General features: G+C 33.9%; 1 protein-coding gene across 4 annotated transcripts in view; it reads right to left on the bottom strand.

Annotated features, from left to right (window-relative positions):
* The window catches only part of EFHC2 (EF-hand domain containing 2), a 297,057-nt gene that overhangs the window by 33,481 nt on the left and 237,063 nt on the right, over positions 1-26,513 (bottom strand). For all 4 annotated transcript variants that reach the window (XR_012474021.1, XR_012474022.1, XR_012474023.1 and 1 more), the window contains exon 14: positions 22,842-22,950. Coding sequence is in view for 1 of the 4 variants with exons in the window: in XM_074214142.1 (XP_074070243.1) it covers positions 22,842-22,950 (109 nt within the window). In the remaining 3 variants the exon portion in view is untranslated. The remainder of the gene's footprint in view (positions 1-22,841; positions 22,951-26,513) is intronic.

Below are 26,513 nucleotides of genomic sequence, written 5' to 3'. Positions count from 1 at the left end.
TCAAATAGAAAAAAAAAAATCAAAAAGGCAAATGAGAAGAATGCCTTAAAAAGCAAAATTAACCAGTTAGAAAAGGAGATCAAAAAGCTTTCTGAAGAAAGTAACTCTTTCAAATGTAGAATGAAGCTAAAGGAAGCTAATGATTTTGTGAAAAATTAAGAAACAATAAAACAAAACCAAAAGAATTAAAAACTAGAAGAAAATATGAAAAATCTCCTTGTCAAAACAACTAACCTGGAAAACTGATCCAGGATAGATAATTTTAAGATTAGTGGTTTTCCTGAAAGCCATGACCAGGAAATTTTCAAGAAATAATCCAGCAAAATTGCCCTGAGATCTTAGAAGCAGAGGGTAAAAATAGAAATTGAGAGAAACCACTGATTACCTCCTGAAAGAGATTCCCCCCCCCAAAAAAAAAGAATCTCCTGGGAATATTCTAGCCAAATTCCAAAACTCTCAAGTCAAAGAGAAGCAGCAATTTAACTACTATGGGGCTATGGTGCTACATTCAGGATTTGGCACAGGATTTGGCAGCATCTACAATAAGGGCTTATAAGGCTTGAAATATGATATTCCAGAAGGCAAACGAGTTTGGATTACAACCAAGAATAAACTACCCAGCAAAGCTGAATGTCCTCTTTCAGGGGAACAGATGGCTTTTCAGTGAAACAGGAGACTTTCAAACTTTTCTGTTGAAATGACCAGAGCTGAACACAAAGTTTGTTCTCTAAGCACAGGACTCAGGTGAGGCTTGGAGAGTGTGGACGGGAAAGACTAATGATAAAGTATTGAATGTTGCTGAACTGCATATATTCCTGCATGGGAAGAAGATACTGATAACTCATATGAACCTTCTCATTTATAAGAGCAGTTAGAAGGAGCATATATAGATAAGGTACAAAAGGGAGCTGAATATAATGAAATAATATAGTATAAAGATGGAGTCAATGGGTGAGAAAGGAAAGCACTGGGAGAAAGGGAAAGGAGTGATAGAATTGGGTAAGATATTTCACATAAAAGAGTCAAGAAGAAACCTTTGCAATGGTGTGGAAAGTAAGAAAATGAGCAGGAATGAGTCAACCTTCATTCTCACCAGAAATGACTCTGAGAGGAAATAACATACACACTCAATAGGGTATAGAAATCTATCTTACCCTAGAGGAAAAAAGGAAAGGAAAGGGATGGAAGAAGGGGGACAGGAGGAGGGCAGGAGGGAGTAGGTGATAGAAAAGAGGGAAGATTTGGGGAGAAGGGACAGGGTGAAAGGAGAGAGAGAGAGAGAGAGAGAGAGAGAGAGAGAGAGAGAGAGAGAGAATATTATAAATGGGAGTGAGGAAGAACAGATGGAAGGAAATACAGTTAACGATAGCAACTGTGAGAAAAAATACTGAAGTAACTTCTCTGATGGACTTATGATAAGGAATGCACCCATCCCAGAGACAGTTAATGCCATCTGAACACAGAATGAAGTACATTTTTTCCCTTCTCACTTCATTTCTATTTTAGAGAGAGTGGAATTTATGTTTACTTTCACAACAAAATTATTATAATAATGTGAAAATAAATAATTTATTTTTTTTTTAAAAAAAGTTGCAAATCTGAATACAGCACCATAGAAGAAAAAAAGCCATTCCCCAGCACCTTGAACAACAAAGTTCCTAACATAATAGAACTAAAGCTGGAAGGAAGTAAAAAGCCAATCACATCAATCCCTGAAATTTACAAATGATGACTCTTAGGTGAAGTCATTTTTACAAGGTCACAGAGCTAAGCAAAATGGAAAAGTTAGGATTTGAACATCAATCCTCTCACTTCAAACTAATGTTCTTTCTGCTACTCTGTGGATCCTAATGGGGTTTCCCAATCTTGGTTTTGTGATACCTTAAGAGGGCTTTCAACTATTTCAGAGTTGTTACTAAATGTTTAAAATAAAATTAAATTCACTTTGCTTCAATTTAATAAGTATTTTTTGAAAGCAAGATGAGTTAGGAGATGTGTGATAAAATCACAACAGAATATCACCCATGAAAAAAGGGGGAGGGGGAGTAAACACCAGGGATAGTTACCAAGAAATTGTTCAAATCAGTTATGAGGGAAGTCCTCAAGAAGTCAAATAAGTTGATTATTCAAGTCACTATAAATAAATGGTGAAAAAAAGCAGATGCTGATATGAAAAATAGTGGACCCATAAGTCTTGAAACAGGAAGCAGACAATGAGGCTAGATGAAAACATATTCAATATCAGCATCTAAGTCAGAACAGCAAAGCTATGTGCAAGCTAAGAGGCTCTGGATTTATCTGCTCTGACATTTTTAAAAGACAACTTAATTGGATTATATCTAATTCTATTTAAAAATTTTTCCATTGTAGTACAAGCAGCCAGATGCGAGAGAGGAAAACAACAAAATAACAGAGGCCAATTAAGTGCCTAATTAAAAAAAAAGATTTGATCTTTATTTGTCTCTAAGGGTGATAGACATGTTACTTGATTCCTCCCTGTTACTACCCACAAAGCAACCCAATTAAACAAATAGTTTTTCCAACATGTGAGACACTGTGTTAGGCACTGGGGATGCCAGGATGTCTAGCTGTCTATAAGATAACAATCCAATGGACCTGAGAATGAGAAATAAACACAAATGACCAGGACACAAGGAATAATATGATGAATATGAAGGAAAGGATAAGGAATAAGGGGGGAGGGAAGGATATGAAACATCTCAAGAGGGAAATTCCATTTAACTGGAAGGATTTAAGGAAAGCCTCAAGGAAAGGATGACTTTAGCACCTAAAATTTTAAGGCAGTTACCATATTATAGCAAGCATTCCCTATATGCTGACTGTGATTCTTCTTTCATGACAAATATGACAATTCAATTTACTTCAGTTCAGAAGACATTACTAAGATCCTATTACTAGGTTCATGGCAAGAAGTAAAGGGCAAATGAAACATACCACTTGGCCTAAGGAAACCTTACAATTTAATGGGAGATTAACTTTTTAAAAAGAGGGTAGCAAACTTGGGGCAAAAATTCCAAGGAAAAATAAAATAAATCTGTAAAGTTTAGAGAAAAATAATTTTTTTGAAAATCACGTTACCCTTTGCACACTCCAACTTCTTGCCAAAGTGAACCACACCCTATCCCTCATTTTTCTATTGCTCTCTTATTTCCATGCCTTTGTTCATATACTCCTCTTGCTTGGATTGGATGTATCACTCTAATGAAGACACTCCTTTGTCCAAGGCTGTGCTTTCTTCCATTCGGGTGCCACTTGCTTTGTGAAGCTTTTTCCCTTTCTATCATATTATAAAAAAGTGAATTTTGAAAAAGTGTAAGTTAATTGAGGTCAGAGTCTATGTTGAATTTTTCTTTGTATACACAGTACCTGGAACTATAAATACTTGATACTAATAATTACTGACTTTTTATACATTATGTGATTTTCCCAAGGTTATACAAGTATTAAATGGAAGAGTTAAAATCTGAACTGAATTTGTTTGACTTCAAACATTGCACTTTCCATTAAATCATACTGCCTCTCAGTCCATCAGTAGGAGCCTCTAAAAGGGAAAAAATAATTGATATCTCTACCTCCTCTCTTAAGAATCCCATCTGAGGGGTGTCTAGGTGGCATAGTAGATAAAGCACCAGCCCTGGAGTCAGGAGTACCTGGGTTCAAATCTGGTCTCAGACACTTAATAATTACCTAGCTGTATGGCCTTGGGCAAGCTACTTAACCCCATTTGCCTTGCAAAAACCTAAAAAAAAAAAAAAATCCCATTTGAGGGAAGGTCTGACTGATGCACCAGGATCACTGAATAGGTGGTAATACAGGGAGAATCTCAGTCTCTACCCCAGGTCTGGAACAGACTACAACCAAAAAGAATAATAACCTGTTAACTATCTTACTACAAATCATCTTGACCCTATGATGGGGAACTATAAGTGTGCTAACCATTTATGCAATGATCCTGAAACTTCTTTAAATTTGGACATCCACAATGAACTGTAAAGCTATATGACATAATCCTTCTCTGGGATTCAGTTCTTTCAAAGGTAGAAGATGAGCTGTAGGATTTGGGGGGGGGGGTTGACTCCTTCCATATTTGATCAACCTGGTACTATTATAGTACTTTGAGAAGTTACCGCAATATTTGTTGTATTTCTGTTCAATTTCTGCTCTAAGCTCCTCCTCCAGTGTTGCCAACACAAGTCTTCTTATATCTCAAAGGATAGGGTTGTCCAGTAAAAGCTCTAAAGCTATTACTTAAGAGGAAAAAGTTCTCCTTGAAGACTTAGGATTGTTCCACCAAAAGATGAGATATGGGAAGAGCAAAAGTTAGTCCAGTCTATGTTATGTTAGACAAATTTTAGAACATCTTCTAAAATCCCTGACATAGGCTAGACTAACTTTTCCCTAAAAAGGTAGGAAAGCTATCTTTGACACCAAATTGGTCCAAGGGAATAACTGAGGGAGCTTATTGGTTAGCTGACACATAAACAACACAATATATAAGGAGTTGAAGTTCTACAGGTTTGATGAGTACCCTTCTAATTGGTTGCAAAACCATGACAATTGTAGAGTTGTGGGGAACTATGTAACAACTGAATAAAAGTCGGGTTTTTTTTTTCAAATACCCTTTTCATATCATTGTTAAACTAACTACCTTTGTTTAAGGGCACATCATGTCCCTTATAGGGAGTCTTTGGAGAATTATGGATCATTAGTTGGCCTTGAAGCTATAAGAACTGGTACAAATTCTGCCTCTGACACATGTAACTGTGTGATTTGGGGCACGTCACTTGCCCTCAAAAGAGCCTATATTCTTTTGTATGAGGAGATGAGATTCACAGAGAATATAAGTTATAGGGTCAGTTTTAGAGGTGTATGGCATCTCAAGGGTTTTGTCCAAACCATTCATCATATAGATATGGAATTAAGACTGATTAGGTTAAGCAAAGTGTTCTAGCTTACCAAGTTGGCAAAATAGAAAGGAAAGACACAAAGTGCTGTAGGAAATTTGAAGAGGAAGAAAACACTTCTGGCTTAGTGCAATGGGTGAAGTTCACTAATGACAGACACCAAGGCAAAGTGTTGGAGGAAGAGAAGGATTCTGGCATGCAGAAATGAGGAGGATATGCATTACAAGCATTATAGATAGCCTATATAAGTGCATAGATGCTGAATACAATGTTTAGGAATAGCAAGTACTCTCATTTAGGTGATAAATGAAAAGAAGGAGTAAAACAGAAAGAAGGGTAGGCTAGAGCTAGGAAATGTAGAGACTTGGATACCAAACAAATCATTGATCCTATTATGATAATGAAATCACTGAAGGTTTTTGAGGAGGGGAATGGTGTGGTCATAACTTTATTAGGAGTTTTATCAAAGCTCAAAACATGTTTCTCTAAACACTAGACAGTCAGGTGTCATTTAGTATACACAAAATATACAGAATAAATCTCTGAGGTTGGTACATATATTTAAATTTATACTATTCAAAGTTACAATTATATAAAATATTGCAATTAATTCTACCCCAAAGAAAATGTATGTCACAAATACAAGTAATGTGACAACTTCTAGGGATTCAATATTCTCCCTAATTGAGACCTAATAGTATATTAAAAATAATACCAATGGTATAGTGAAAAGATCATAAGATTTGGAACCAAAGAACTGATGTTTGTATATAGATCTACTAAGTACTATGTGACCTTGAATACTTTTCCCCCTAGGCTTTGGTTACTTTATCTTTAAAGTTAGGGAAGAGGACACTACCTTTTTGGGTCCTTTCTTACTCTACGTTCAGTCTGGTGTATACTACACACACACACACACACACACACACACATATAATACATATATACAAACATGCATACATGCATGCATATTATATGACACTGTTAGATGGTATGAGATTAAAGACAAAATCTAAACAGTAGTTATCTTCAAAGAGTGTACCAGGAGTGAGATGAGAAATACAATATCTACATAAATAAATATAATGTAATTTAATTTAACAAATAAAGTGCCTATTATGTGGTAGACATTGGTAATTTAAGAAAAAATTAAATAGCTTCTACCTTAAAAGAACTTACATTCTTCTGAAAAAATGCAATACATAATTAAGTGAGTGAATCTAAAATTGTAACAAAGGAATTTCAAGAGGTAAATAAGTTGCTTATAACTGGAGGAGTTGGATGGGGAAGCAGGGATCAGAAAAGGAGGTAGCATCTGAACTGAAATGTCATCAAAGTTGGAGATTCCCTGAGGAAGAAGCAAAGTACTTTCCTTACATGGGGAGTACTGGTGAAGAAGCACAAGAGGTATACTGGGAGAAATGTAAGGAGAAACCTAATAAGTCAAATAGACTGGAACAGAAAACAAATGGAGGAGAATTATTTAAATTAAGGCTGCAAATAGAAGTAGAAGCTGGATTGTGGAGGGCTTCACATACTTAAAGATAGAGGCAATAGGAAGTCATTGAAGATTCATGAGCAGGGAATGGTATGATTGGATCTGTGTTTTAGGAGCATTAATTTAGCAGCTATGTGAAATGATGGTGAAGGGAAAATCTGTAAGTAGAGAGACCAGTGAAGCTTAACTTGGGTAGAGGTCTTTTGAGTAGAATTAGAAGAGACTGATGAAAGAGAAATAAATGTAACATTGACAAGTTGTGGTAACTAATTAGATAGAATGAAGGTGGATGAAGGTGAGGTAGAGGAAGAGACAAAAATAACACCAAGGGTTTCTTAAAAATATGATGGATCTATCAATAGAAATTGAAAAATTGTGTAGTTTGTAAGTTTGTAAAACTGTGTAGAAGTGTAAGGGACTATTTTGTGGATGGGAGTACTGTAAATTTTCATCATCTGGTGTCCTCTAGGACCAGAGCATTATTTATTGGTTGACTGAAGAGTGCCACAGGAGTTGGAGTGGACCAGGGACTGGGGAGGATATTTAAGCACTTGTACTTGGTCTAATAAATGGAGAATAAGGAGATCTTGGAGATCTTGGAGAACCTGGAGAACTTGTCATCCTTGTTTCCCACCCCATCAACATTCATCTGGGTAAGGATAAGCTAGCTGGCAGGAACCTAACACATCCTGAGCAGCTAGTCTAACTGGAACTTAACATGGAAGATATATATTTGAAAATGTTGAGCTTGAAATGCTTAGAGGACATGTAAATGTAGTTGTGCAGCAAACACTTAGAAATAAAGGATGGTAGTTCAAATAATGATGTTAAATGAAACATGGGAGCTAATGAGATCACCAAAAAAGAAAATGACAAGAAAGTAGAGAAGCAAAAAGTATTCAGGGATATCTATATTCACTAGGCAGAAAGAGGCCAGTGAAGAAGGCAGCTGAATTGATAATTAATTTATGAAATTATGAAATGAAACCTACACACCCAATTCTTTGGCTATTAGGAAAGAACATGATGGCAGCAGGAAGTGAGGTTATTATCACACTTAAATAAGGCACAGAGGATGTAGAAAATAAAGGAATGGAAAAAAGGAAAGAGAGACATAGGAGTACATGACAAGCAAACAGGAAAAGATTGGTAAAAGAAAGAAGGCAGAGAATGGAGAAGAGAATGGGGAGTGGGGGAGATATGGAGAATAAGCCACATAACTAGGAATTAGAATAGGGAATATTAGACAGCATGGAAACAGATGAAGATGGAAAAGTGCTCAGCAAGGAAAAGGATTTTGAGCTGTCTCTTTTTATAGAGTTTTGATGTGGGACAGATTAATTTACCTATGCCATCTTGAGGTTAATTCATTAATATATCCAAAACATATCAAAGTTGTGAATAAACTTTAAAATTAACAAATCCATATCATCTCAGATTTCTCTGAGGTTCTGCTGCTCTTATTATGGATATCTGAAAACATCTAAGATTGACATACATAGAATTTCAAAAGGCCCTGATGCCAAACCCTAGATGACTTCCCCAGATAGTCAATGTTACAGATATTAAGGCATATTATGGATGTGATTTTTGGTTAATATATGATACAATTGATCTTGGGAAAGTCTGTGGATGTCTTCTAGGTTTCCCTTTGAAATCTTATTTCCTACTATTATTACTTTAGAGTGGCTACTTTAAAACTTATTCTACTGACTAGATAGGGGGTTGTGGTCAAGAGGACCAGAACAGGATATAATTTTAATATACCAGCAATAAAGATTGAGAAAAATGAAACATATGGGAAGGAGAAGCAGAGGAGAACAGTATCAGGGAAACCAACAGAGAAAACAGTGATTAACAGGAGAGGGTGGTCTTCAACAGGTTTGAAAGATATAGGTCAAGGAGAATGGGATCTGATAAAAAGTCATGGAAACATTCAACTAAGAAAATGATGGTGATCTTGGAGACAGTGGTGAGGTCAAAACCAAGTTGATGTGAGATTGACCTGCAAGTAAGGAAATGGAAGTAATTAATATAAACAATCCCATCTCACAATTTAATTATGACAGAGAGGACAGGTATAGGACTATAGTTTACACAGATGGTAAAGGTAAAGTGAAAGCTTCTTTTAAGAACTGGGGAGGCCTGGACATATTTATAGGTCAACAAGATAAGAAGTTAGTGGATAAGGAGAGAGTAAAGCTGGAAAACTTGGCAGAATGACAAATGGCAGGGTCAAGCTATATAACATATTGAAGAGTGAATGGGAAAATATATTTTAATATATAAGAGATAGCATTGATGGCTAATTTTAAGAGAAAATCTACTATTCCTTTTTGTCCCTTAATACCATGCTACCAAACCTATCTACCATTTTCCACTATATAAAGTCTATGGTTTGAAAGAATCTGTATTATTATCTAAAAGCAATATTAATTCATCATGTGTCTGCTGCATGCAGAAACAACTTGCATTTTTATCTCTCAATAATCTAAGATAGGATGAAACTTTTCTCTTTATCTGACAACCCACAGGGCAATTAACTATTTACATGCAGTCTTCAAAATCAGGAATATACAACAGAAAAGAGGCAAACTGTAAGGTGAATTCTAGAAAGGCACACTCCAAGGGCTTCACAAATGTTCTTCTGTTTTCCCTAAGGTCTATTTGCCATAGAACAATGACATGAATAAGATCATACATTAATATATGATGCTTTTTTATATTGCAGTAATTAAAAAGCAGCTTCCTCCAGCTTTGAACTGGCTTCTGAAATGTCAAAAGACAAAATGACAGTCTTAGAAAGGCAGAGTTGAGAAGTTTCCATTTTTTCTGTGTGTGTCTGTGTGTTTGTGTGTGTGTGTGTATGTGAGAGAGAGAGAGAGAGAGAGAGAGAGAGAGAGAGAGAGAGAGAGAGAGAGAGAGAGAGATTTTAATCCTGAGATTTATCAGACAGGTTCATAACCAGAGGGCTTTATTTTAGCCAGTTTTATAGATACCATCTGTAGATAATCACTACAGCATGGAAGTGATGACTCCAAAACATGAGACAGTAAAGACTTAAATATAGTTGGAAACAGGGTTTTCACACAAAACAGAGGGAGATCAATCAAACTTCTGATCACTAGCTGAACTAGTAATACTATACCTAAAGATAGTTAAGGAATCAGTTCAAAATGAGAGTTGATAAGCTAGGGAAGAAGGCAAGGGTGAAGAGTGACATTTGACATACTTAAATTTGCACCACAAAATACTGTTTTCACTAGATTAATCATTTGACAAGCACTCAAGTACCTCCTGCAGGCCAAGTGCTAGAGATACAAAGATAACCCAGATAGACAGAGAGATAAAAGTTTCTTCCTTAAGGGGCTAGCACATCATATAAAATAAAACCAAAGATGATCTGCATGATTAGGCATTTAACTATTGAACCCAGGCCAAGGAAAATAGGAGAAACTTTGTTGTTTTTCAGTCATATCTGACTCTTCCTGATCCCATTTGGAATTTTCTTGGCAAAGATACTAGAATGGCTTGCCATTCTCTTCTCCAACACATTTAACAAATGAACAAATAGGTTAAATGACTTGCCCAGGGTAACACAGTCAATCAACAAATGAGGCAAGGTTTGAAATCTGAAAGTCTTCCTGACTCTAGGTCTGGCACTCTATCCTGTGCCACCTAGTTGCTTCTGATGCCACTGCTCTAGTTTATAAAATTTAGAGGATGTATGTCAATGACTACATGGAGAGATTCATGAAATCATGCATACATATATATATATATATATATATATATATATATATATATATGTAAGAGCACTTCCAACTCTGAAGTGAAAAGGATTTCCCAATCTTTCCCCAGGAAAGCTGTACCTTTTTTAAAAATTTTCTAGTTTTCAGATAACAGTGGAAGAGAATAACCGAAATCATTTGGAAAAAAGAGGGCTCATTCAGAGCCTCTCCTTCCTGAGGAGGGAGACCTGTTGATGGAGGTCCCTATGTAGGAAATTAGGTCAAGCACTGAGTTCAAATGATCAGTTGCAAAAAGTTGCTTAGGGAAACCCTGTGAAGAAGCATCTTTGAATCCATATTCATAAACCATAATCTACTTATTGCCTTGCCTCTGAAATTTTACTACCTCATCTGTCTTTATGAGTTTTATAAAATTATGCTTAAAGAATACTCAATAAAAAAATTCATTTATCCTTCTGGGAATTATTATTCTAATCCCAAACTGAAAGTATTTATTTTTTTTCCAGGATATATGGGAAGGGTCTTTCTTTTCTATGTAAATTCACATTATCATCTAACTCAATCCATTCATTTCACATTTGGCTTACTTTTTACAAGTAGCTTTAAAATGAACTCATCATAATAGGCATCTTCTTTAGAAATAACCATCTTAAAGTTAAGACATCAAACTTGTTGGGACACTTTCTGGGCAAAGCTCCTTTAATCCTAATGAAGAACATTCTAACTTCTTTAATATCCCTTTCTGAAGAAAAGACTTCATTTATATCAAAATCATAGCCACTCCATGGTCTGTCATCTCAAGTATAATTCACTGCACCCAGATGATCTGCTAAGACTTGTTTTTCAGAAATAAGCATCAGAGATTCTTAGAACTAAAAAGGAAGTTTCAAAAGGCAGTATTATTGGATATGCTTACCCCACCCCGTGTTAAGACCACTAAAGTCTTATTATTATATAACATATAATATATCCCTTATGTTACGGAGAAGTTATGTGACTCGCATAGGGCCAGACAACTACTAAAGTATGAACAGAAAACTAACTGTTATCCTCTTAACATAATGCCCTTTCCCTCTCTACTATGTTGAAACAGTGAAGTTAATTAAACATAATGTGCTTCTGAAACATAAGGAGAACTGAATTGTTAAGGGATCAAATTGTTATTGTTGTTTTTAGCAGAGCAAGATACTTTTAATACTTCTAAGAAAATATAATGAAATATTTTGTTGATTATGGAATTCTAAGTATGCTCCTGGGTCAAATAAATACCACCAATAATGAAACTATAGCCTCACTGATCCCATCTTAAATGAATCATTTCTTTTTGGAGAACAATACTTGACTAATATCAATAAAGATCTTAGTCCTTAACACCTCCTGGAAACAGTCAACTGGCCCAGATAAAATTTCAGTCCATTAGACCATTTTTTATTCTGCCAGCAAGGGGTTTCAATTATAAGGTATTGGGAACAAACTAGAAGGAAATATTGGTCTGAAGGATTAATTGCGTTTCTTTTTTATTGAGGACAAGAAGAAACAGTAGAAATCTGCTTCTACTGGAAATTCTGCCTGGTATACTGAAACTGGATAAATTTACTTAATCTGCTTTGAATAAAATTCCTTTTCAGAAATACTCACATTAAATGTCTGTAGTTGATAACCAAATAAGGTCCACCCTAGGGTTAGCTATATCTACTGCATAGGTTATATTATGATGCCAAAACATTTTAGTGAAAAGTGAAAAATTCAATCATCAAGGTACCTATAAAATTCTAGATAAGGACCAAAGTAGATGATTATGATAATCATGATGATGATGATACTTAAAAACTAACATTTATTTATTGTATTAAGGTTTACAAAGTGCATATCATTTCTCTCTGATATAGTTTTATAAGCCTATAGCATCCAGTATTCCCAGATAGAATCCCATACAAGTACTAACTAGACTTAGCTTCCGAGACCAGGCACATTCAGGGTAAGATAGTCATAGGCAACTAGGAAGAACATTGAATAGAGCACTTCTTTTGAAGTCACCAGGATGGGAGTTCGAATCTAACTACAGCCACTTGACACTAGCTTTGTGACCTAGGGGGAAGTCACTTAACCCTGACTGACTCACATCCAGGGCCAATCTCTACTCTTCCTGATCCATATCTTGCCACAGAACCCAGATGGCTATGGATAAGAAAAGAGACTAGTGTCTTATCCTGGTTCCCTCTCACTCAAATCCAATTCATGTTCTTTTCATGGTTTTCTTTAAGAATGAAATCATAATCATCATTGTTTTTAACAAATTGGGATGGCTTTTTTTTTTTACCTTTTCTATGGATATTTCAGGGTGATGGAGAAATAATTTAGTGGAGATATCAATGTGATAAAAGTTAATCATAATTCTTGCTACCATCTCAAATCCTTCATACTCAAATCTATGATCTCATTGATTCAAGCTCCCTACAATGAAGCAGATCACAACTATTGCAGATATTATATCATAATCCATTCTCCTGGGTCCATTAATCTAGTTTTTTCCTTAAAAAGCATTAAAACCATAGTCAAAGGTTGATTTCCTGCAATTAATAATTTTAGCAAAGTTCAAGGATATAAAATGAACTCATATGAATCCTGAGTATTTCTATATATGACCAACAAAGTCCAACAGCAAGAGACAGAAAGAGAAATTCTATTTAAAATAACTGTAGGCAACATCAAATTCTTGAGAATCAAGCTCCCAAGACAAACCTAGAAATTATTCAACTAAAATTACAAACCACTTTTCACACACACACACAAAAAAATCAGTGCTAAACAACTGGGTAGGCTGAGCTAATATAATAAAAGTGACAATTCTACTTAAATTAAACTATATATTCGGTGCCATGCCAAACAAACTACTAAAAAACTTTTTACAGAGCTAGAAAAAATAGTATCAAAATTTATCTGGAGCAAAAAAAAAAGTCAAGAATATTGAAGGAATTAATGGAGAAAAATTGGAAAGAAAGGTGGTCTTTCCATACCAGACTAAAACTATATTATAAATTGGCAGTCATCAAGAATGCTTGGGGGGGGGCAGCTGGGTGGCATAGTGGATAGAGCACCAGCCCTGGAGTCAGGAGTACCTGAGTTCAAGTCCAGTCTCAGAAACTTAATAATTACCTAGCTGTGTGGCTTTGGGCAAGCCACTTAACCCCACTGACTTGCAAAATCTAAAAAAAAAAAAAAAGTTTGGTAATGGATAAGAAATAAACAAGTACATTGGTGGATTAGATTAGCTACAAAAGAAACAGTAATAAAAGAGTATAGTCATCTATATTTGATGAACCCAAAGACTCTATTTTCTGGTAAAAGAACTCACTATTTGACAAAAACTTCTTGGAAAACTGGAAAATAGTATGGCAAAAACTAGGGATAGATGCACATCTCATATCCTATACCAAGATTAGGTTGAAATAGATTCAGGATTTCAACATGAAGGGTGATACCATAAGCCAATAAGAAAACAAAGATAGTCCATCTGTCAGAAGTATGGAGGAGGAAGTTTATGACCAAATAAGAAATGGAAAACATAATAAATTGAAAAATGAATGATTTCAACAACATTAAATTAAAAAGTCAATGCAGCCAAGATTAGAAAGATTGCAGAAAGTTTAGAAACATTTTCACAGCTAATGTTTCTGACAAAGTATTCATTTCTAAAATACAGAGAGAGCTGAGTCAAATTTATAAGAATACAAGTCATTTTCCAATTGATAAATGGTCAACTGACAACTTTCAGATGAAGAAATTAAAACTGTTTATAGTCATATGAAAAACTATTTCAAATCTTTATTATTAGAGAAATGCAAATTAAAACAATTCTGAGGTACCACCTCACACCAATCAGATTTGCCAAGGTGACAAAAAAGGAAAATGATCAATGTTGGAGAGGATGTGGGAAAACTGGGACACTAATGCATCGCTGGTAGAATTGTGAACTGATCCAACCTTTCTGGAGAACAATTTGGAACTATGCCAAAGGGCAGTAAAACTGCATACCCTTTGAGCTAGCAATATCACCATTAGCTCTATATTCCAAAGAGATCATAAAAATGAGAAAAAGACCTACATTTACAATAAATAATTATAAGAAACTTTTGTGATTGCAAAGAATTAGAAATTGAGAGAATGCTCATCAATTAGGGAAAGGCTGAAAAAGATATTGCATATGATTTTTATAGAGACTATTTTTCTGCAAGGAATCATGAGCTTCCAGACTTTTGAAAAATTTGGAAAGACTTGCATGAACTGATGCTAAGTGAAGGGAACAGAACCAAGAGAACATTGTACATATTAACAATAGCATTATGAGATGATCACTTAGGATGCACACAGTTCTTTCTCAGTCATTCAACGATCAAGGAAAATTCTAAGAAAACTGTTATGGAAAATGATATCCACATCCAGAAAAAAAAAACCTCAACAACTATTAAATCTGAATACAGAGAAAAGCATACTATTTTCACTGTTTAAAATCTTTTTTTCTGTCTTTTCTTTCTCTCTCATACTTTTACCCCATAGTTCTAATTACTGTTTCACACTATCATTCTTATGAAAATGTTAAACCCAATTGTACAAGCACAACTTATATCAGAGCGTTTGTTGCTCTGAGGAAGGTGGAAAGAGGGAGGGTGGCAGAAAAATGTGGAGCTAATAAGCTTGCAAATATCTTTGCATGTAATTGAAAAAAAACCCTTAAAAAAAAAGAATTGATTACGTGAGAGGACTAATGGACCAGATGCACACAAAAGAAATACAAGAAACTTAGAGAACTTTCTGAATCTTGATTGGTAGGAAAAGATAGCAAGTCTGACAAAAAAGTTTTATTCAGCTAGATCAAATATGTGGCCTCGGTGTCTGACCTCATTGGATATCTTTCTCCTGGTATGGTTGAGTAAAATTCCTTTTATTATCGCTTGAATAATCCACGTGTCAATTTTGTGTTCCAATTACCAGGGAACCGGTCTGAGTCAGGACCAGCCCAGAGCAACAATCCCCTTAGTGCAATGAATGCTCTTACAATCATATCTCTTCCAGCACATATCTTCTCTCTAATTGATCAATTTTCAGTCAATAAACATTTATTAAGCACTTATTATATACCAGACCTTATATTAAGAACTGGAATACAAAGAGAAGTAAAAGGCAGACCTTACCCTCAAAGAACTCACAGTCTAAACAAACAAATCAACTTTGTTTATAAAAATTATGTATATAAAAGTTATATCCAGGATAAGTTGGAGATGATCTCAGAATGAAGACTCTAAGATTATGGAGGACTGGAAGAGGCTTTCTGCAGAAGGTGGGCACATTAACAAGAACTTAAAACTAGGTAAAGAAAAGGAAGGACAATATTCCAGGCACAGGGAACAGACAGTGAAAATGTGTGAATTTTTTAGCCAAGATTGCTGAGTAAGGCAGAGACTTACCTGAACTCTCCTAAATTCTATTCTGAACATTAAAATAATGCCTCCAACTGAATTCTGGAGCAACAGAAGGACAACAATTTTTTAGGAAGAAAAATTTCAGAAAGTTGCCAATACATGTCTGTCTCACTGGGTTGAAATAGAGCAATTCAGTGCAGGCAAACTAGCAAAAGGTTTTAGGATGGAGAGTGATGGAATCAACTATGGCAGTGGTAGCTTCTGGAGCTCTTAGACCACAGATAGTAAGAGGATCAGACAAGTGGCCAGGAGATTATAAAAGATGCTTTGTTGGCACTGGAATTCTGCTGCATTGCCGCTACATGACTCTGAGTTGCAATTTCAGGGCAAGGAGAATGAGCAAGATCAAGGACCTGGATCACAGCTGTAGAGTAGAAAAGTGTACTTGGGGTTACTCAAAGACCAGAGTACAGGTCAGGAGAGTATTGACCATACCTTTCCTTAAACCAAACTACCTTAGAAGAACTAAAACTTACATATCCCAGAACTAGCTTTGAAAATACAACATGCTGAAAAAAAAAAAACAACTGAAGTTTGGTATAGTGCTCCCCCCACTCCAAAAACAAAACCCAATTTTAAAGTAAAGTGAAAAATCAAGAAAAAAAGGCTAGAAAAATGAACAAAATAAAAATGAATCTGATCATGGAAAGTTACTATGGTGAAAAAATGTTTGTTCTTCATTCTCAAAGATGACCATGAAATCAGGGAGGTGATGCCATGAGAGACAAGTGAATTGGAGTTAAGTGAGGGAAGACTGTTCAAAGTTATCAGTCTCTTTCTTAACCAGAGTTATCTGAGTCCAGTGGCAATATATAGTTTAGGCTAAGTAAAGATCAAAACACAAATTCTGAAGAAGACAACAAAGTCAAAAATTGCTACATCTAAAGCCTCTAAGAAAAATTGAAAATTGGTATCAGACTTTGTAAGAGATCAATAAGGATTTTAAAAATCAAATAAGAAAGAAGAAAAATAGGAGAAAAATGTAAGTGATACAAGAAATAGTCAAGGAGGGACAAAAATACTAAAGAGAGGGGTAGCTAGGTAGTACAGTGAATAGAGCACTGGCCCTGGAGTTGGGAGGATCTCAGTTCAAATCCAGCCTCAGACATTTAATAATTTATAGCTGTGTGACCTTGGGCAAGTCATTTAATCCCATTGTCTTGCCAGAAAAAAAAACACTAAAGAAAACAATACTTAAAAAATAGTAGATCAAATCGATGGTAAAAGAGTCATAAAAATCCACTAAAGAGAATTTCTTAAAAAAGTAGATTAGCTATATGGAAAAGAAGTACAAAAATTCTTTGAAGAAAAGAGCTCCTTAAAAGTAGAGTTGACCAAATGGAAAAGAAGATACAAAAGCTCTCTGAAAAAAAATAATTCCCTAAAAAATTAAAACTGGGTAAGTGGAAGCTAATGAATCCGTGAGACATCAAGAAAAATTTTTTAAGAAATCAAAAGAATAAAAAAGAAGGAAATGCAAAATATCTCATTTGAAAAATACTTGACCTGAGAAATAGATGGAGGAGAGATAATGCAAAAATTATTGGACTACCTAAAAGCCATGATCAGAGGGTGAAATAGATATTAAAATAATTCACCAATCACCTCCAGAAAGATATACTTAAAGGAATACACCCAATAATATTATAGTAAAATTCCAGAGCTTCTAGGTCAGGGAGAAAATATTGCAAAAAGCTAGAAAGAAGCAATTCAGAAATCATAGGGACACCATCTTTCCTAACACAAGATTTAGCAACTTTTAAATTAAAGGATGGGAAGACATGGAAATCTGAGATAGTCATCAAAACTTAGTATAATCCTTCAGCAAAAAAATGATATTTGATGACCTAGAGAATTTTCAAGCATTCCTAATGAAAAATCCAAAGTTAAGTCAAAAAATCTGATTTTCAAACATAAGACTCAAAAGAATTATTAAACTATAAATAGAAAAGAAAAATCATAAGGGATTTAATAAGGCTAAACTGTTTACATCCCACATAAATTAGGGAAATTTGGAGTATATATATAGATAAGACATAGGTGTGAGTTGATTATAATATGATGTCCAAAATAATAAAATTAAGGGGTGAGAGAAAAGGGATTCACTAGAAGAAGGGAAATGGAAGGGGTAAAATGCGAGCGATTATCTCAAAGAAAAGAAATATGAAAGAGGTTCTACAAAGTAGGGGGAAAGTGGGGGGAAATGGGGGGGTGGAGTGGCAGGTAATAAAAGAACCATATTCTAATCAAAATTAGCTCAAAGAAGAAATAACATAAATATTCAATTGGGCATAGAAATCTACAAGAAAGTAGGAAAGGAGAGGGATAAAAGGAGGATCAAATAGAAGAGAGACAGTGAACTGAGGGAGGTGTTCATCAGGAGCAACAAACTTTTGTGGAGGGATAGGGTAAAAAGGAAAAAATAACAAATAGAGGGACAAAGTAGGATAGATGGAAATAAAGTCAATAATCATAACTGTGAATGTAAATGGGATGACCTCACTCATAAGACAGAAGCAGATAAAAGAGTTAACTAAAAAACAGAATCCGACAATTTATTGTTTATAAGAAACACAAAATAGAGAGATGCACACAGTAAAGGAAAAGGGTTGGAGAATCTGTTATGCTTCAAATAAAGTAAAAGAAAATCATGTTCTCAGACAAAGCAAAAGCAAAAAGAGATCTAATTTAAAGAGACAACAAGGAATAATATATTTTACTATAAGATATCACAGACAATGAAGTAATTCAATTCCAAACATATATGTACCAAATGGTATGTCATTCAAATTCTTAAAGTAAAATTTAATGAGTTACTGGAGGAAATAGATAGTAAAACTATATTTGTCCTCTTCAGAACATGAATCTAACCATAAAATAAATCAGAAAGAAATTAAGAAAATGAATAGAATTTCAGAAAAGATAGATATGATTACCCTATGAAGAAAACTGAATGGGAATACAAAGGAATATATCTTTTCTCAATGGTAGACGACACCTACTCAAAAATTGACCATTGATAAGAGAATAAAAACTTCACAGCTAAAAGTAGAAAATCAGAAACAGTAAGTGCATTCTTTTCAAGTTAAAATGCAATAAAAATCATATTCAATAAAGGGTTATGGAAACTTAGATTCAAAATTAATTGGAAACCAAATAATTTAATCTTAAAGAAAATAGGTGAAAACATAAATCATAGAAATAATCAATAATTTCATTAAAGAGAATGGCAAACAAAGGGCAACAAAAAATGTGCATACCCTTTGATCCAGTTATACCACTACCGAGTCCATAGCCTGAAGAGATCATGAAAAAAGGGTAAAAAACATCACTTGTACAAAAATATACATAGCAGCTTTCTGGTGGCAAAGAATTGGAAGTCTAGGGAATGTCCATCAATTGGGGAATGATTTCATAAAGTGTGGTATATGTATGGATTGGAACATTATTGTTCTATTAAAAACCAGGAGGGATGGGAATTCAGGGAAGCCTGGAAGGATTTGCATGAACTGATGCTGAGAGAGATGAGCAGAACCAGAAGAACATTGTACACCCTAACAGCAACATGGGGGTGATGATCAACCTTGATGGACTTGCTCATTTCATCAATGCAACAATCAGGCACAATTTTGGGCTATCTGTGATGGAAAATACCATTTGTATCCACAGAAAGAATTCTAGCGTTTGAACAAAGACCAAAGACTATTACCTCTAATTTTTTTTAAAAAAAGTTATCTTATTATATAAATTTTGCTATCTCTTTTACTTTATTTTTCTTCCTTAAGGATATGATTTCTTTCTTATCACATTCAACTTAGATCAATGTATACCATGGAAACAATGTAAAGACTAACAAACTGTCTTTTGTGGGGAATGGGGGGAAGGAAGTAAGATTAGGGGAAAAAATGTAAAATTCAAAATAATTAAATGAATAACTTAAAAAAGAGAGAGAAAATGGCAAAAATGAGATAACATATCAATATTTATGGGATGTAGCCAAAGCAGTTCTTAGGGAAAAAATTATCCCTAAATGTATACATTAATAAAATAGGGAATAAAATGAATTGGGCATGCAACTAAAAAAGTTAGAAAAGGAACAAATTAAAAATCCCCAGTAAAATTCCAAATTTAAAACTTAAAACCAAAGGAGATATTAAAAAAATTAAAAGAAACCATTGAACTAATAAATAGAATTAATGGTTGGTTTTATGAAAAAAATAAAGCATTAGTTAATTTTATTTAAAACAAGGAAGAAAACCAAATTATCAGTATCAAAAATTAAAAGGATGAATTCACCATCAATGAAGATAAATTAGAGCAATTATTGGGAAATTATATGCCAATATAGCTGACAATTTAAGGGAAATGGATGAATATTTACAGATTGAGCAGAATAAAAGAAGAAGACATATAATAATTAAATATTGCTATCTTTAAAAAGAACTTAAGTCATCAAAGAGCTCCCTAAGAAAAACTGCTATGACCAGATACATTTACAAATGAATTTCACCAAATATTTAAAAAACAATTTTACTATATGAATACTATACCATATACCAATATTATATAAACTATATGAAAAAGTAGGCAAGGAAGAAGTCCTTTCAAATTCCTTTTATGTCACAAATATTAGGCTGATAATTAAACTAGGAAGAACAAAAATTAAGAAAACTATAAAGAAATTTCCTAATGAATACTAATGCAAACATTTTAAATATAATATACTATAATACATCACAAAAATAATACATTATGACCAGGTGAGATTTATATTAGGAATAGATAACTACTTTAATATTAGGAAAACTATTGGTATATTTGACCATATCACTAACAAAACAAACAGAAATCATATGATTATCTCAATAGATACAGAAAATATTTTGGACAAAATACAACACTGATTCCTATTAAAAATATCAGAAAGCATAAGGGATAAATGGAACTTTCATTAAAATGAAAAGTAGTGTCTATTTAAAAACCATCATTAATCATTATCTGTAAAGCTAGAATCTTCCCAATAAGATCAGGAGTAAAGCAAGGATGTCCATTATCACTACTGTTGTTCAATATTTTATTAAAAATTCTAGCTATAATAATAAGAGGGCAGGAAAGAAATTATAGGAAAAATAGAAAAGCAAAAATAAACAAAACTATCATTTTTAAGTTATATGCTTAAATATTTAAAAGAATACTAGAGGATCAACTAAAAAAAACTACTTGAAATAATCAACTCTAGCAAACTTGCAGGATAGATAATTAACCCACATCATTTCTACATATTTCCAACAAATTCCAGCAGCAAGAGAAAAAGAGAAAAATTCCATTTAAAATAAATTTAGATGATGAAAAATAATTTGGAAGTCTACTTGCCAAGACAAAAGACATAAAGACAAACCTCAACAACTGGAGAAGTATTAATTGCTCATGGGTACTTCAAAACAATATAATAAAGATGACAATTCTACCTAAACTAATTTACCTTTCTGGTGCCTTACAAACAAAAATACCAAAAAAGGTAAATTCTAAAGAAAGAAAAAAATGACAAAATTTATTTGGAGGAATAAAAAATCAAAACTACCAAGGGGACCAATGGAAAAATGATGTGAAGGAAGTAGTCTATTCATACCAGGTTTCAAACTGTATTTTAAAGAAGTATCATCAAAACAATCTGATACTAAAAAATAGTGATGGATCAGTGAACTAGATTAGATTTAGAGTACACAGTTGTAAATAACCATAGTAATCCATTATTTGAAAAACCTAAAAACCCAAGCCTTTGAAACAAAAATCTCAATATAACACAAAAATTACTATAAATGCTAGAAAGTATTTTTACAGAACTTAGGTAAAAACCAACATCTCACACCATAAGGTCAAAATAGATATGTTAGGCATAAAAGGGGATACCATAAGCAAATTAGGAGAGCAAGGAACAGCTTAACAGGCAGATCCATGGAGAAGAAAAGAATTTATGACCAAGCAAGAGAAAGAGAACATTATAAAATTTAAAATGGATATTTTTGATTTTATCAAGTTAAAAATATTTTGCACAAACATGCAAGTCAAGATTATATGGAAAGCAAAAATCTGTGGGGAGAAATTCTATAGCAAGTGTATTTGATAAAGGTCTCATTTCTCAAATATAAAGAGAACTGAGTCAAATTTATATAAATATAAATCATTCCCCAAATGATAACAAATTCAATTATTCAAGAGCACTTCAAAAATTTTGAGTTCAAATTTTCTTCCTTCCTCCTCCCCCAACCATCCCTGAGATAGAAAGCAATACTATCTATCTATCTATCTATCTATCTCTCTATCTATCTATCTAGATATAGATATATATATGTTTATATGCAATCATGCAAAACATATTTCTGTATCAGTCTTGGATGAAAGAAAAGAAACAAAGAAAATATAAAGAAGGCAAAAAATAGTATGTTTCAATCTGCATTCAGACTCCATTCAGTTTTTTTTCTCAGGAGGTGAATAATATTTTCATCATTAGACCTTTGGAATAGTCTTGAATAATTGATTTGCTGAGAATAGTTAAGCCATTCACAAATGATCATCACACAATATTTCTGTTATAGTACAGATTTTCTTGGTTTTCCTCACTTTACATAAGTTTGTGTAAATGTTGGGGGTTATATTAAAAGAATTCTTTCATCCTTTCCTATAGAAAAATAGTATTCCATTACAATTATAAAGCACAATCATTTAGCTATTTTCCAAATGGTGGGCATCCCTCAATTTCCAATTATTTGCCACTTCGAAAAAGAGCTGCTCTAAATATTTTTGTACATGTAGATGCTTTTCTTTTTTTTTAATCTCTTTGAGACACAGACTTAATAGTCTAAACTTTCACACATCTCTTCCAACATTTATCATTCCTTTTCCTTTTTATGGAACATTAGCCAATCTGATAGGTGCCTTAAAGTTGTTTTAATTTACATTTCTCAAATCAATACTAACTTAGAGCATTTTTTCATTACTTTAGATACCTTTGATTTCTTCATTTGAAAATTGCCTATTCTTATCCTGATTTCTTATATTACTGGAATACTTCAAAAACAAATGCTTATAGTTGACTGGTTTTATGACATTTCTAAAATGAAAGCCACCAAATATTTTTTAAAGATTACAAGATTTACAATAGATAGTTTTAAAAATATGCACTAACTTTAACTGCTGCACAGGTGAATGTCTGCAAAGGAGGAACTGAGTTGACTCTCCAGTTTATGGCACAGAAAAAGTTCTGATAGTTGATTTGTTCCTGTCTGTCTTCAAATCTGAAAGTACAAATTTCATATGCAGATTAATTCCATAGTCAGAATTGAACTAAATTTTATCACTAATTTTATCTTTAAAATAAATTGTAATATGTCACCTAAATAAAGTTATAGTGTAGTTAAAGAAAAATCTAATCTAGTCTAATGCATTTTATTTTAGGTAAATATAAATACATAAAATTGACATTCTTAAAAATATATGAAACTTAATTTAATAATTTTTCCCATAAATAATTCTTCAAAACATTTCAACTTTTATGTTTAAACAACAACAAAAAGGACCTTTTTACCAACTTATTTTCCCAAAGGTTAGGAAGCAAAATTAAAAAATTCTAGAGATGCCAATATTAATATTTTCAAAAATATCTTGAAAGTGATCAAATGGAATCCACTAAGCAAATAAATTCAAATGAAAGATTCTATATGATTTCCCATTTATTCTTTATAGACCCTTTCTGTATATGGTTATATACAAATTGTCTCCTCCACTAGATTGTGAATCCCTTGAGAGCAGGTGTTTTTTTCTCTTTCTTTGTATCCCCAGGACAAAGAAAGCACTTAATAAATGCTTGTGAACTGACTGATTTTGAATTTTTTTCATCCAGTCTCTCTTTCTCTAATATACTTTATTTGAAATGATGGTAATTTGGTTTAAATCAATTAACCAGAAATTTAGTGAAGGCTTACTATGTGTCAGTCATGGTTCTACAAGTTGGAAATTATGGGAGAATAAAATTGCCTCTATCCTTAATCATATTTAAACAGATACACGAATGTGATCATTTTTCTGGAGAAGGCATTAAAAGGTAAGGGAATCAGGACAGCCTTGCTGTTAAAATTGTGTCAGTTATGTCTGACTCTTTGGAACCGTTTTAGAATTTTCTTGGCAGAGACATTGCAGTGATTTGTCATTTCCTTTTCCAGATCATTTTAACAGATGAGAAAACTAAGGCAACAGGATTAAGTGATTTGCCCAGGGTCATATAGATAATAAATATTTTAGGCCAAATTTGAATTCAGAAAGATGTGTCTTTTAAACTCTAAGTTCTGTATTCTAATTACCGTGCCACTTACCTGCCTTGAAAATACTGGTTGGAGTTCAAATATGAGAAGTTTTAACTATTAAACAGAAGAGTTTTCACTTTCTAGAGACAATGGGGACACTAAAGCTTCCTGAAATGACATAGCGTATAGCCTGAGCTTTTGAAATATTTGGAGCAATGGGAAAAATGAGTACTTCTGAAGTCAAAAAATCTGTCTTCAAATCTTGCCTTTGGCACTTGCTGTGTGCATTCAGGAATATAACTTTACCTCTCTGGTCTTTATGCTCCTTGTCTGCAAAATAAAAGAATTGGACTTCTGAGGTGCCTTCTGCCTCAGAAATGTGATCTCATGGAATTATCAATTATGTGGTTTGAACCAGCGGAGAGACTAGGAAATAGGGGGGACCATTTAGAAGGTTATTACAATCATCCAGGTGAAAGTGAAAGGGTTTCTGAACACATAAGTGGAAAAAAGGGAATGGATGAGGAAAATGTTGTGTACATGTGATCAGCAAAGCTCAGCATCTATTTGGCTATAGGAACTATGTAAAAATGAAGAATGCAAAGTGACTCCTGGGTTGAAAACTTCCATGACTAGAAAAATTATGTTACCTTGATGGATATTGGGATATTGGGAGAAGGGGTAGAATTTAGGGAGGAGATGAGTTCTGTTTTTGACATGATGAATTTGAGAAGCCTAAGAGACATTTGCGTGTAAATGGCTGTCAAGCACAGCTTAAGACAGGGAGAGTAAGGTTGGATTTCTATATTTGGAAGCATTGTAAAATTATAGTTGGAATCATGTAAAAATGATGAAATTGAAAGAGAATGATTGCAAGGAGGGAGGAAAACCCAGGGGAGTGTCCTGAAGTGCTGTCACATATGGGACCATGCCATAGATAATGACTGTGCAAAGAAAACTGGGAAGGATTATTCAGACAAATAGGAAGAGAAAAGAAGGAAGCTCCAGGGAGAGCAAGTAACCAAGAGAAGGATACTTTCTTCTCTTGATTGTATGCTAGACTTCTACAACCATACCCCAGCTCTTCATCCAAAAATACTCATAGCGGCTCTGAGATTCACACACCAGAAGCATGAATTATAGAATTAGGTAGAAGAAAACAATTTGATGCAAAAATTAGAAAGGTCTGGCTCCTATCCTAAGTCTCTAAAAATCATCAATTTATTCTTTCTTTAAACTTTTTGTTTGGATGCTAGATGACATGGATATAATGGCTAAAAGTGAATTTGAATGGACATGAATAAAAAGAGAATGATTTGAAAAGTAGCATATAAGCTTCTTGATAGCAGAAACTGTTCAGGCTACAACTCAGACGTCCTCTACCACAATCATACCCAATGTCCCAATGTCCATCAAGGTAACAGTCATGCAAGTTTTCAACCCAGGAGTCACTTTGCAGTCTTCATTTTCACACATCCTATATCCAAATAGATGCTAAGCTTTGCTGATCACATGTACACTACATTTTCCTCATCCATTCCCTTTTTGCCACTTATATGTTCAGAACCCCTTTCACTTTCACCTGGATGATTGTAATAACCTTCTAAATGGTCCCCCTATTCCCTAGTCTCTCCCCTGGTTCAATCCACATAATTTCATGAGATCACATTTCTGAGGCAGAAGGAACCTCAGAAGTCATTTAGTCCAATTCTTTTATTTTGCAGACAAGGAGCTGAAACCTTATTCCAACTTTGAATCTCTATGTTGAAGTATTCTTCACCCTAATCCCTTGGATTGGATGATTCCCTTCTCCCTGAGGACACCCAGGCTAGCTGGGTCTTATTCCTTTACAATCTGCACTTGGAACTTTGCCTCCATACTACCTCAACCACCTGGCTCCTTTGTATCATTATCTCAACCCTTTTTTGACTCTCTGTCATCCTCATTTAGAATAGGAACTCCTTCAGGGCAAGGACTATCTTCTTGCTAATGTTTCTTGTTTGCACGGACAAAAAAAAAATGCTTATTGCTTAGTGACTTGACAGTTTTTGGACATAACAATTTTTAACTCATTTCAATAATGTAGTGGATTTATATATACTATTTTGAAATGTATAGTCTTAGAGAGTTGTTGGAGCCTGGTCATTTAAGTGGTTTTGGTTTTTGTTCTTGGGTTGTTGTTGTTGTTTTTTCTTTTTTTTTGTAGAAGCAACATCTACTGAAGTCCCTGCTACATGAGTTTTTTTCCTAAAAAGAGATGAAATCATTCTTGAAACTTAATTGAACCAGAGAATTAAATCTAGAACTATTGCCATTGCTTCTTAGTCACAAGTACAAAAGCAAGAGTGACGAATTTCACAGGCTTAATACATGCTATTGACCAGGTATCCAGGTCTGAGTTTGGGTCCAGCTGCCTTCTTGCTGAAATTTGTTTCTCTGCTTTCTTTTCCCCTACATAATGTATCAAGACCATATCTGTCTCATTGAAAAAATCTAGTGGGCATCTTTCTCCCAATTTTTGCAAAGAATTTATTAAATATTAGAGTTAATTATTCTTC

This window comes from Macrotis lagotis, chromosome 1 (genome assembly GCF_037893015.1).
Source record: "Macrotis lagotis isolate mMagLag1 chromosome 1, bilby.v1.9.chrom.fasta, whole genome shotgun sequence".
Taxonomy (NCBI): Eukaryota; Metazoa; Chordata; class Mammalia; order Peramelemorphia; family Peramelidae; genus Macrotis; species Macrotis lagotis.
This window is presented reverse-complemented; position numbering and strand designations above follow the sequence as displayed.